General features: G+C 39.0%; 1 protein-coding gene across 1 annotated transcript in view; it reads left to right on the top strand.

Moving 5' to 3' along the window:
* Positions 1-13,865, top strand: part of LRP2 (LDL receptor related protein 2) — a 198,596-nt gene that overhangs the window by 107,404 nt on the left and 77,327 nt on the right. The window contains exons 34-37 of the mRNA XM_012808457.1: positions 3,140-3,249; positions 7,531-7,708; positions 9,886-10,099; positions 11,178-11,417. Coding sequence (XP_012663911.1) covers positions 3,140-3,249; positions 7,531-7,708; positions 9,886-10,099; positions 11,178-11,417 — 742 coding nt within the window. The remainder of the gene's footprint in view (positions 1-3,139; positions 3,250-7,530; positions 7,709-9,885; positions 10,100-11,177; positions 11,418-13,865) is intronic.

Genomic DNA, 13,865 nt, shown 5'->3' with positions numbered 1-13,865 from the left:
TGTCATGGCTCACAGCAACCTCAAACTCCTGGGCTTAATGATTCTTTTGTCTCAGCCTCCCAAGTAGTTGGGACTATAGGCATCCGCTACAACACCCGGCTGTTTTTAGGGATGAGGGCTTGCTCCGGCTCAGGCTGGTCTCCAACCTGTGATCTCAGACAATCCACTTGTCTCAGCCTCTCAAGTGCTGGGGTTACAGGTGTGAGCCACTACGCCTGTTCCATTTTCATAATTTTAACTAAAAATACCATCCTTCCTTCAAAACAGAGACAACGTTTATTGCCAAGGACCTCTAATACCAAGCTCACATCTCTTCTAGAGTCCGCTCAGTGCAAAGGTGTCTTAATTTCAAATTCTTGGTCTCTTGGATGGCAAATGGAGGTTTTTGGTTTTAACTTGATAGTTTTCCAAAACCGTTGGGTACGCTGCAGGGAAAAGGCAGCCAGCTGGGGAATAACAGAGCATGCACATTTATGGGTGTATTGGTAAGGCCACGTTAACCACTCAGGCCGGTCTGCAACTGTTCCTCAGATGATTTGATTTGGAGCCCAAAGGTCTGTCTTTCTGTCTGCCTCCTTGCTCATTTTATTCATTCATTTAATAATGAATAAATATAGAATGAATAGAAAGCCAATAACTGCTTTCTATGGATCAGTCTCATGGTTGATTCTGGATATTCAGAGATAAATAAAACATTTTTTTGCCTTTAAGTAGCTCACACATCTGAGAGGTAGATGCATCAACAGATACCTGTGCTTAGTGAGGTAAGAGTGGCCAGAGCAGTGCCTCTGAAGTGTTCATGATGGGGGGAGAGTGTGGGCTTCTCACTAACAGGGCCTGATGAGCAGAGTCCTGACCAATGACTATTAACTCCCCCTTACCCAAGGGTTTTACTGTCTGAGGTTTCGGTCACCTGTAGTCACCTGTGGTCTGAAAATGTAGTACAATAAGATAGATTGAGGGAGAGAGAGACACCACATTCACATAGCTTTGATTACAGTAGATTGTTAATTATTCTATTTTATGATTGTCAGTCTCTTTCTGTGCCTAATTTATCAATTAAACTTTATCAGAGGTGTATATGTATAGTATATGCATAGCACATATTGGGTTTAGAACTACATGAGGTTTCAGGCATCCACCGGGCATCTTGGAACACATCCCCCTTGGATCGGGGGACTACTGTGTTTATTTCTGCCAGATGAAGAAGTAGGAGAAAAGATATCTCAGGCAGAGAAAAACACTTGACTAAAGACCCTGAAATATGGAAATGCGTTCTGTGATGTGACTAGGTTCAGTGCTGTGTTTTGTCTTTTCTCCATTCATGAGCTAATTGACAGTGGATAAATTACTTAGTTTCTTGGAGCCTCTGCTTCCCTTATTTACAAAGTGGGGTTAGTGGCTCGCTAAGTACAACTATATCATAGCACTGTTAATGTTAATGTTAAATAAGAGCACTGTTTCCCTCAAATTATTTAGAATATTTAGAATATCTTTAAAAGACCTATGAGAATAATGATCCACAGGTAAACTGCCTTTTTCATGCTTTTATTAGGTGATATAAATTGCAAGCAATTCCTCCAGGTAATTTTTAGATTAGTTAAGAAAATAGGAATAGCGTCCACTTTCTATTTGCCTATATAATATTCTTTTCAGCATAAGAGTAATTCGCTTGTAATTCCAACTTGAAAATAAAAGAGAAGCATTGAAGAAAGCATTGTTTTCCACTAGGGGTAGCTGTGTGCTCATTCACTAAGAGATTTTTTAGCTGAAATGTGAAGCCTACTTGAGTGGCTGTGTGAGAGAGCGCTAAATAACTCCAGTAAACGAGGAAAGCACCTTTCCTTTCAACCACAGAGTTCCTTAGGTCTAAGGAAAGGAGAGAGATTTTAGCAGAAAGAAGCAAATTGAAAAAAAGGAAAATTATCTTATTCTAAGTGGGAGTAAGAGGTGCCAGTCAGGTGAGAGAAACAAATATTTAGAGAGAAGAATGAGGTAGAGGAGAAGGGTATGTATGTATGTAGGAGAGAGAGAGAGACAGAAGCCCAGATATGGATATATAAATAATCTACTTGCATTAAAATGCAATTTTGTAGAAAAACCTTAATTTAAATCAATAGGCATTTTCTAATTTCTAATTGTATCTTTGCAGTAGGAACATAGGAAAATAGCCTCATTCCTTGTAAGAAACTTGCTCCTAGTCCCATAAACCATATTTCTATGTGCTGTATCAAGCAAGGTCTTGCTAATACTGTGATTGTAATAATAATAATTAAAAACTAATAACATTTGTTAGAGAAAGCCACTAACAACCCTCTCTAGGCCTGTTTTTCATCATTTGCAATATGGACTTGATAATAGTGTTCACTTTATAGAATTATTTGTGAGTGTTAAACATGACAGTGCTTAGTCTAATGTTTGGTACATAGTAAGTGTCCAGTAAGCAGGCCAATAAAAAAAGGAGACATTTATTGAATGCAGTTGTGCCACGTGTGCTGTGCTAAATGCCTTCTCTGTAATACCTCTTAGTCCTGTGAGCTCTATGCAGAGAGCACCACTATCGCGCATATTGTACAGATAAAAACACTATGATTAGAGAGGCTCAGGTCATACAGTCAGGACTTGGCAGGGCAGAGATTTGAACTCATGTGTCAACAACTTGGAAGAGTTTTTGCTGTAACTCTGAGTGAATTTGTAGTGTTTTGATTAACTATGTTGGCAATGGCAACCCACTGAATGCCATGGCGAAGTGGTTGGGAGGTAGGAAAGCTAAGGGGTTCCCATTTGTTTCCCAGGGTTTTCTTTAGTTTTTTCTGAAGGCATTTTTTGCAGTCTCTTCAGGCAGTGGTTCTGTATGTGTATCTATCCATTTGAATCTTTCTTTTATTTATAACACTGTTCTCTTTTGAAAATTTCGGTGAACTGGAAGTAGAAGGTGATTTTGCATTTCTTCTTCTTATTTTCTATTGCGCTGATTTCCTGATAGCCCTGAAATGTAGTTAGAGATTATCTGAATCTCATGCAGACCCTCTCTCATTCATCCCTAATTGTGCTTTGGCATTTGTGGTGTAAGACAGTTCTCCTCAGCCTTGTTTCCCTGTTATGAAACTCACTTTTAATAGGGAATTTTGTACCATAGGTCTCAACACTGCGAGGAGATACCAGATACAGAAAGACACTGATTACCAATGATGGAACAGCTCTTGGAGTTGGGTATCCCATTGGCATAGCTGTTGATCCGGCCCGTGGGTGAGTGTTCACAGGGTGTGCATCTTCTATCCAGCACCACACTTGCTAATATGGCCTGATAAATGGAAGGTTTTACACTGAGGACATTTCTTATTTTACATGTCAAACACTTTAAAAATATTGATTTCAGTAGAGAAAGAGAAATAGCTCTGAGTTACATTTAACTTGAAAGATATAATTTGTATTTTGTTTTATGGTCTTCAAAATAATAGCACTGGACTTAAAATTAATTCCAAACAAGTTAGAATTACAGGAAATTTAAAATAGAATTGTAAGAATGGGGCGGAGTATGGAGGCAAACCTAGCATTTTGGGAGGCTGAGTTGGGCGGACCACTTGAGACCACAAGTTTTGAGACTAGCCTGGGCAACCTAGTGAGACCTCCTCCAACTCTACAAAATATTAAGAAATTAACCAGGTATGCTGTGGCACATGCCTGTAGTCCTAGCTACTCATAAGGCTGAGGCATGAGGATCATCTTAGCCCAGGATTTTGATGTAGCAGTGAGCTATGATGACCCCGCTACATTCCAGCCTGGGTGACAGAGCAACTCTGTCTCAAAAAAATACAAAATGATAAGAATAGACTAAGGGAGCATGTATATTACAAATAGACCTTGAAGGATGAGAAGGCATCCAGTAGGTGGAGAATGGGTTGGAAGCAGAAGGTGGTGCAGGAGGCGAAGGGTGTGGTCGTGTGAAGCACGGCTGTGGAGAGGACCTGAGCCAGAGGCCTGAGCAGGGGGCAGTTGACCAGATGGGAGAGTTAGCAGCTAAGGTCATTTGGGGACAAAATACAGAAGACTTTTAAGGTCATGCCAGCAGCTGGACTTTAGAATAATTTGAGTAATAAAGAGCCAGCAGAAAATTTTGAGGAAGGGAATAATAGGACCAAATGTATATATGAGAAAAGTTGGTCAGCATTGGAGTGGAAAGAGGACAGAAGCAGAGGAGGAGTGAGGAGAAAATGGTCTCAGTGGATACAGGCTAGAGCCCTTTGATTTGTTTGATCAGTGATTCATTTTGTTGATCTACTATACTGTATTATAAACCAGAATAATAAAATGTAAAATAAAAAAGCATTTTTTTTTTTTAAAGAGATTGTCAGTCATTCCAAGTGGACTTTGACTTTTTGTTTGAAAGTCATTATATTGTTAGGCCTAGAAGAGAACTGGGGAATTAATTTGTATGAGCTCGCTGCTTTAAACAAGAATGTCATGCAGGCCAAATACAATTCTTAAAGGGTAAAAGAAGCAAAAGTGGCATTCTGTTCTTGCTGGCTTCTGCTTATATTCGAGAAGCTTGAATTCAGTCACATGACCACGGCTTATTGCAAAGAACATACAGTTGAGATTTTTGTACAGAAAAAAAGAGGAAGACATGGCATAGTAGGGTATTTGGATACAACAGTAATTAAAGATCCAATATGTAATCTCAAGAATTTGTATCTTAGTAAAGAGGATAAGATCTGTGTATAAATAACAATAGTCCAGGTTCATATATGTTTAGGAGTTATACTATAGGTCTAAAATAATTGGAATGATAGCGCTACAGAGAGACTTTTCAGCTTGATGGAGGTGATGTTGTTTGGACTGGATCAAAGTAGAGAGCTGGCTTTGAAGATATCAAATGTGATATATAGGGGATGGAAAGTCATAAGATAAAGGCAGAAAAATAAGTGTTATTTATTTATTTATTTATTTTTAAGGTGAGTGTTTTTTAAGTAACTAAGAGCCAGCTCAGTTGGATTGGGAAAGAATTAGAAGCGCTTAGCATTTTGTAAGAGGAGGTCAGAGCAGAAACAGGACAGAAGCTTGTGGATATAATGTCTTGGTTGCTCAGTAAAGAGAAAGTTGTGGCCAATGTTACTGAACCAGTTGCTATAGAAAAATATCTCTGTAGATGATCCCTAATAAGGAGTTGGGGCAGTTGCAGAAAGAGAATGTTCAATAGAGGTAGAAGAAGTTTAAAAGAGAAAGGAAGGTGAGGAAATGTGATCATTTTATTTTTTTTCTTAACAGTTTTTGGCCAGGGCTGGGTTTGAACCCACCACCTCTGGCATATGGGGCCCTACTCTTTTGAGCCCCAGACACCGCCTGGTGACCATTCTTTTAAGAATTTTATATTGAAAAGTTATGGAAAGATAAACTTGTAGGTCAAAATGTAACAGGAAAGTACTTTTTAGAGTAGAGAAATCTGATGATGTTTTTCGGAGTATGGGAAAAATCAGTGACGAAGAAATGATTGAGAGCAAAAGTTACTGAGAAGGAATATTAGAAATTTATGAAGACTAGAAATAAAATGAGCTGTTTGGGAGCAATATATCATGTCAGCTAGGGATGAGAATTCTCAGCCAAAGTTAGGGACTTTACCTTAGAGTTTTGTGCTAGTCCAGCAAATTTTTGGGAGCCTGGAATGGGAGGGGTGAAAGAAAAAAAAATGGCAGGAACTCAAGGTTGGAGATTAACAAGTTAGGCACAATGGGAGCCCAATGTAATAAATAAACCATATGATTGAAATGGTTACATATGATACGATGTCCAGGTATAGAGGGATTGGAGTTTTGGGAGCTCTGGAAGGATTTAAGGGCAAGGAACCAGTTTAATAGGAAAAATAAAACTGGTGCAGGAAAGATACAGGAGAGTTTGGTCAAAACAGAGAATTTCAAAGTTTGAGAACTTCGAAGCAAAGAAGTTTAGAGTTTAAGGTAAAGTTCATGGTATGGATATATTGATTTGAGGCAATCAATCAATAGAAGAGGTATGAGAATAAAGACTATGTGAATTAAAATGTTTGAGGACTTTTGATAAAAGGAAGTAGGAGGGCTGTCTATTGAAGGATAGCAGGAGGTGAGATCAAAAGTAATTAAAGTGGTAAAGTCTTCATCTTTCTTTAAGGCTGCATAATATTCCACATACCTCTTACATGTTTACATGGATGGAGCTGGAACATATTCTTCTTGGCAAAGTATCTCAAGAATGGAAGAAAAAGTATCCAATGTACTCAAGTCTTACTGTGAAACCAATTTATAGCTTTCTTATGAAAACCATAACCCAATTATAACCCAAGAAGAAGGGGAAAGGGGAGAGGGAGGGGAGGGGGAGGTAAGGGTGGAGGGAGAGTAGTTGGTGGGACCACACCTACGGTAGTATATAAATGTCTTAACACAATAACTAAGAAAATGCTGTGAAGGCTATGTTGACCAGTTTGATGAAAGTATTTCAGATTGTATATAAAAGCAGCACACTGTACCCCAAGATTGCATTAATGTACACACTTATGATTTAATTTAAAAAAGGTAATTAAAGCTTTATTTAAGTCTAAAAGTTGTATCTTCAGTGGAAATGGAAAGTAGCCTTTTAATGAATTTTCATATGTCATGGGCTGGATAATGCTGTGTGGTGATTCTGCTTCATATGTACTTGTGTATTGAGTATAACTAATTGGTATCACTTTGAAACAGACAGAAACAAATAGCTTTCAAAAATTCTGCATTTTTTATTTTATTTTATTTTATTTTTCGAATTTACTTATTTTTTCTTTTTGGACACAGAGTCTCAGTATGTCGCCCTTGGTAGAATGCTGTGGTGTCACAGCTCACAGCAACCTCAAACTCTTGGGCTTAAGTGATTCTCTTGTCTCAGCCTTCCAAGTAGCTGGGACTACAGGCGCCCACCACAATGCCTGGCTATTTTTTTTTGCTGCAGTTGTTTAGCTGGCCTGGGCAGGGTTTGAACCTGCCATCCTCGGTATATGTGGCTGGCACTGTAACCACTGTGCTACTGGCGCTGAGCCAAAATTCTACATTTTTTTATCACAAAAATTAGGTTAGGTCATTAAGCAACTGGTCCTGTGGTTGATGGTGACTTGGAGAAGAATTCAATAAGAGATCTGAGGTACTTGGCTTTGGCCTTCCCAATGTGGTCAGAGTATATGTTTCTCTGAAGATTTTAATATATGCTCTTTGTCATATGCTACCATCACATGTCTGACTAAACTAGAGGTTCAGCCACCAATGGAAACCTAGCTTCTTGTTTTGGACTCTATTTAAAATGGTGTCTCCCTAGTAATAACTCAGAAATAGACTGACATTGTCAGACCACTGGTTAAATACTCCTCCACATTGCATGAGCCTCTGTCTTGATGCTTCAGACTTTTGTCTATTGGATTGTAAGTGTCTGGAGGACAAGAAATACACATTTTCATTTAAATGTCTGAATTATCAATGCCATTCTTTCTAATCCTCTTTCTGTTTTGTTAAATGTTGTTTCTCATGGTTGTAGGAAACTATACTGGTCAGACCAAGGTACTGACAGTGGGGTTCCTGCCAAGATCGCAAGTGCTAGCATGGATGGCACATCTTTGAAGAATCTCTTCCTTGGGAACCTTGACCACCTGGAGTCTCTCACCCTTGACATCAAGGAGCAGAAGCTCTACTGGGCAGTGACTGGGACAGGAGTGGTATGAGCACTTTGGGCATTTGGTCTTTGCTGCTGAGCTTGTGTAGTTGATAGTGAACGTGCTGAGTTTTCTGCCAGTGGTTCTTGAACCATCTCAGGTGGCTACTGGTACCAGTGTTTTCTTGTCCTTTCTCCAACAACTTTTCTCCCTTGAGCAAATCTTGCCCTAGTTGAAGTCCAGTTCTTCATAGTAAGTGCATAATTGCTTGTAGAATAATGTTTACTATTTTTGCTTCCAATCTTGTTTTTCACTAAGATAAGTTAATTCTCTTTGTCATTTCTTGTCGTTTCAGAGCCATTTCTTTCATGCTTTAGTGATTTCAGTGCTTTTCTTTGAAAATATTTCAGGTTCTCCATTATAGACACTAAGGGAATATATTTGTTCCCTCTCTCCTATATATGTACACATACACATCTTTATCAATTGATCCACCTATCTATCTGTTTATCTATAAGCTTGTGAACTCAGCATTCCCTCATGGCTATACATTCTTCTCTAATATCCTAGCGTGGATAATGCACACATGAAACTTTCTTTACTGGTGATTTTAAACTACCAGCTTGAGTTCAATACATTCTGCAATAAAAACTAGGAACTATTATAAAGTTTCCTTCATTCATTGAAATCATTTTTGACTTTCACTGCTGTGCTTATGCAGCTGAATTGGAGGTAGATCCATTGAAGGCGTTTGATACTAATTATTAATCAGTTAACTGTCGCTTCGAATGTTGAATTGAATATGTGCTAGTCTCCTCTTCCTTGCTTTTTTAAAGTAGTGATTTCAGATCTTTGACATTGATGCTTTCCATGATATTGTACAGTAGCTTTGGTTTTCTCTTCATTATTTTTTCAACCGGTACTGACATCCCTCCTAATATGGACCTATTTCCCTAATGCTTAGCACCATTGGGGATAACAAGGTAGTAGAATGTGTGTGAGAGCCCCGTGTAGATTCGGATGTGTGTGTGCAGGGATGAGGAAGTGCTCGTCAAATGGTCTGGTTCCCGCATGCAAATGAGGAGGGCTAGCAGAATTCACCAGCTTCCTGCTTTCCTGTGTCCACCTCTGCTTTGCCCTCCTAAATCTATGAGCTTGTTCATGCTGTGAGCCTTCCTCCTTTCTCCTGGGTGTACTCTCATATTTGTCCTTCGCTCTCCTTCTTTGATCATCACAAAGTTCTGCAGCCCATCCTGAGCCTCTTCATTCATGTCCAGCCGTTTTCTTCCCCCTCCAACAGTCTGAGCGACTTCTCTCCAGCCTTGACTAGGCCACAGCCCTCATCCCTGAATCTTGTTTTCAAGCTGGAGACGTGTTGTCTTCGTAACACCTCAGTTTGATCACGGCTCAGCTTGGAACCTTGGCCTGAGGAGTGTAGTTCACAAGACTGAGCTCATCTGGTCCCGGCCACTCCTCCTTCGGCAGCTCCCCTGCAAGCTCATGCTCCCTGTGCCCTTCTGGAACCTCTGTCAGTTTCCAGACTGCTGGGTTACCTTGTCAAGTGAGGTGTGATGCCAGGCCGTGGCTGTCTCTCCTGCCAGTCCCCACCTCAGATGCTGGCACAGAAAAGGCCCTTGAGATAGGTCCTTGGAGTGAAATTAAACCAGCTTTCCTTCCAGAAGCAGATTGCTTGTCGTTTCCCTGAGGAACTTTATTCTTGTGAGTTCCTTGCCAGTTCAGCAGAGTCATTTTGACTTAAGTTTGTTACCCTTTCTGATATAATACAACAGCACCGTCTTTAGCCCTTGCTGTCTTCTGTGACTGACTAGGGCGTGTTTCCTAACCCCTCACACAAGTTGTTGGTGAGTATGTTAAACCCAGGGTCAGGCAGCTGTTGTATGTCGGCCCACACTCAGACATTGAAGTACATCCTTGCCCTGAGTATCATATGCAGGGACTGGTGGTTTAGTTCCCTTTTTCTTCACCATGCCATGTGAGAAAATTCACTGACTGACTTAACTCTGTCTTCATTACCAGTGAAAGGGGCATAGTGATATTTGCCTGACCTATGACCCTGCGTAGTTGTGACTATCAATTCAGACAATAGATATGAGAAAGCTCTGCAAAGGAGAAAGCGATATAGAAATATGGGGTATTATACTTAGGAGAATATTGGTTTTAAAATGTGCATCTTTTTTCATGATGAATCAGTAAAACTTATGACAATTCTGATCCTTTAGATTGAAAGAGGAAATGTGGATGGAACAGAGCGGATGATCCTGGTGTACCAACTTTCCCACCCTTGGGGAGTCGCAGTCTTTGATTCCTTCCTTTATTATTGTGATGAACACTATGAGGCCATTGAAAGAGTTGACAAGCATACTGGGGCCAACAAAGTGGTCCTGAGAGACAATATCCCAAATCTGAGGGGCCTTCGAGTTTATCACAGACGCAGTGAGTATTTATCAATAAAACACATTCATGGAGATAGAACGCATATTCACACGTCTACACGCTTCTATAAGCAGATGCCACCCCCACACATGAAAATTGCTCAAAATATTTTTTAAAATGATAATCATGTCTTAAGCTTGGTTAAGTGCCAAAGGCAAATCTGACATCTGAAAGGCAGTTTGGCTTCAGAATAAGTTTAGTCTCTTCCTTTCCCCATTACTTTTAATTCCTTATTTTGCTGTTGCTTTGTAGCACTGCCTGACATATTATCTACTTGTGTGTTTATTGTCTGTGTTCTTTATGAGAATATTATCTCCACACTGCCAGCCTTTTGTCTTTGTAATTCACTGCTCCCCACCTAATAGCAAGAATAGTGTCTGGAACATGGAAAGTGTTCAGGAAGTATTTATTGGATGCCTGCTGCTTAAAAAGTGCTAACAGGATAGAATTTTTAATCTTAAAAGGAATATTTTTAGATATTGCCTATTTGAATTTTTTTTCAAATATAATCTAACTTTTAATTTACCCCTTTAAATTAGCATTATGATATAAGGCTTTTTGTTTAAGAGTTGAGATATTTTACATTTTTTAGTCTCTAACCAAAGATTATCAAACGATTTATTTCCTGTTCTGTAATTTGGGTTTCTTGCATGGTATTTATTTTTATTGCATACGGGAAAAAAAACCACATGTAATACAAATTAATATCTTTATTATTTTAAAAAATAATGTTTAAATATTGCTATTTCGTATACTTTAAAACCGATGTTCTAAAATTATTGACCATGTAGTTAAAGTGATATAATTTTAAGTGCATCATTCAAGAGGGCAAAAACTAACAGATTTGTATCGAAGCCCCATTCTCTAACTATTATAAAATAATTAGGGCACTGTTTTAATATTGGTGGATGGTATTGTATAAGCTCTAGTCTCTTCAATACAGCTTTTAGTTTGTTAACTCAGATACTGCATTACAAGTTTTGTAATGATTTATTGGGCAACTAAATTTAAAAAATTTGAGATGGAGGGGCAAGTAGGTAGGGTCAAAAGTTCCAAACTGATTTTTGATTTCATTTAGATGCTGCCGAATCCTCAAATGGCTGTAGCCAGAACAGGAATGCCTGTCAGCAGATTTGCCTCCCTGTACCAGGAGGAGCCTTCTCCTGCGCCTGTGCCACTGGATTTCAACTCAATCCTGATTATCGGACCTGCTCTCCACATAACTCTTTCATTGTTGTTTCAATGCTGACTGCAATCAGAGGCTTTAGCTTGTCATTATTAGATCATTCAGAAGCCATGGTGCCAGTGGCAGGCCAAGGTATGCCAACTCCAATAAAAGTGCCATTTAACTCCATCATGTGCCCAGTTGAAATCCTTAGTGCCATAAAAGCAGTTCCTCATGTTTGGATTCCAGCAACTAATGAAGCTTGCCTTTCCCTTTAAATCAACTTTCTCAGCCTAAAGTGGTTCTCAAACTTCAATGTGCATCTGAACCACTGGGAGGGCTTGTTATAACACAGCTTAAGGCCTCTCCCCAGACTTTTCTGATTTAGTAGTCTAGAATAGTACTAGAGAATCTCCCATTCTAACATGTTACCAAGGTGATGTTGCTGGTCCACAGGCCTAGAGCAATATGGAATGTATCAAGAAATTTCTTGAGTCTGCAAGAAGTGTTACGGAGTTGATGTTCAGAAGAATCATGTTCTTATTGTTCAGTGGAAATTTAGGGTAGAAGTTGTGCTAGTATTTGATGTAGTAATGAAATAGTTCACAGATATGATTTATAAATATATATTTGGTGAGTTGAAATAAGAGTTCACATGAATAGAGTTAATTAAATCAACTTAAAGAGTTCACATTAAAAGAGTTTTTTTAAATATTGTTGGGGATTCATTGAGGGTACAAGAAACCAGATTACACGGATTGCATTTGTTAGGTAAAGTCCCTCTTACCATCATGTCTTACTCCCACAAGGCACACACCAAGACCCCATCCCTCTCCTTCCTTCCCTCTCTCTGCTTTTCCTTTCCCCGCCGCTCCCTCCTACTTATTTTTTTTTGTTGTTGTTATATGAATTTTATCATGACAGCCCTACTCAGGACTACTTATATTTTCTACCTCCTTCTTAATATTCATATTTTTGCAGTACTTTGTTTGCAACTGTTGAGTATATAAAATAACTTGCTTCCTAGATGAACTGAACTGAGGTTTTTAGGTATATGATACCATAATACGAACTATGAGTTTTCTAGCACCACAAAAAGGATGTCACAGGCTAAAGATAGAAATAGGAAAAAAAAAAATAAATGAAGATACCAATAGATAGTAGAAAGGAAAGAAAAAAAGATGAAGGGTGGAAGACATGGTCAGAAGAGCCAGACATGCATCTGGAGAGAGGGGTCAGCTTCTAGCACCTTCATGCTGCTGGCTGGTCACGTTTACACGTACTCATGCGGCATCTTTGTTTTTCCATATCTAAACAGTTATGGATTTAAGTTATCATCTTGTTATGATATTACAAGTTTGATTTTTTCCCTCCCAACTTTTCATTTAAAAAATTTTCAAACGTGGAAACGTCGAAAGGTACAACAAACATTTTTATGCCCTTCCCCAAGATTTAACAATTGTTAGTGTTTCGCTGCATTTGAGGTCCCAGTCTGTGTGTGAGTTGGTGCACATCCATATACAGGGTGGACATAAACTTGGTGTGCAATAAAATAATTTACGAATGGTAAGTTACGCATGAATTTTATGTCCACCCAGTATATACACCACACTCACTTTTTTTTTTTTTTGAGACAGAGACTCACTTTGTTGTTCTCAATAGAGTGCTGTGGTGACATAGCTCACAGCTACCTCCAACTCCTGTACTCAAGCAATTCTCTTGCCACTTGCCTTTCAAGTAGCTGGTACTACAGGCATCCACCACAATGCCTGGCTATTTGTAGAGGTGAGGTCTCACTCTTGCTCAGGCTGGTCTCAAACTCATGAGCTCAGGCAATCCACCTGCCTAAGCCTCCCAGAGTGCTAGGATTATTGACGTGAGCCACTACATGCGGCCCACCGCGTTTTTATAAATGTGATATCATTATATCAGATATCATGACAGTTTTCTCCTGCGTACTTTGGCACACAGCTCAAAAGGGTATTATCAACTAATGTTTGTATTTATATTTCTCCAATTAGCTTTGGAATGTTTTATCTAGTTGTTATTTTGTGCCAGCCATGATCTTATCAGGATTTATGCATTGCATTGGGAATATTTCTTTCTAATCTGGAGAGGTCGTCCTTGTTTTTTACAATGATATTGATATTTTAAGAGGCAGAACTATTGTATTTTAGACTCCCACTCTGAGAATTTGAGTTTCTCCTCGTGGGTGTCATTTAACCTTTTGATTTATCCCCTGCATTTCTCATGCAAGAGAAGTTATGTCTAATTATTTGTTAGGTCAAAGTTAAACATATTTGGCAAGAATACTTGATAGGTAATGCTATGTACTTGATACAGAATCTTACCAGGAAGAACATGTCAGCTTGTCCTCTCTTAGTAATGAATGAGTTTGATCAGTTGGCTAAGGTGGTCACTGCTAAATCCTTGGTTTTTAAAGGTATAATTTTTCCCTATTTTTAATTGTATGAAATCTGTGGAGGTAAGCTTTGGCTCTGCACATGGACACTTCCCAAATACTTTTACCCATTGGTTTTTGCAGCCATGATGATCCTTGTCTGCAATGATTATTTAATTGGGGATGCAAAGTGGTGATTT

Source organism: Otolemur garnettii, unplaced genomic scaffold, assembly GCF_000181295.1.
Source record: "Otolemur garnettii isolate 467f Iridium unplaced genomic scaffold, OtoGar3 scaffold00090, whole genome shotgun sequence".
NCBI lineage: Eukaryota > Metazoa > Chordata > Mammalia > Primates > Galagidae > Otolemur > Otolemur garnettii.
This window is presented reverse-complemented; position numbering and strand designations above follow the sequence as displayed.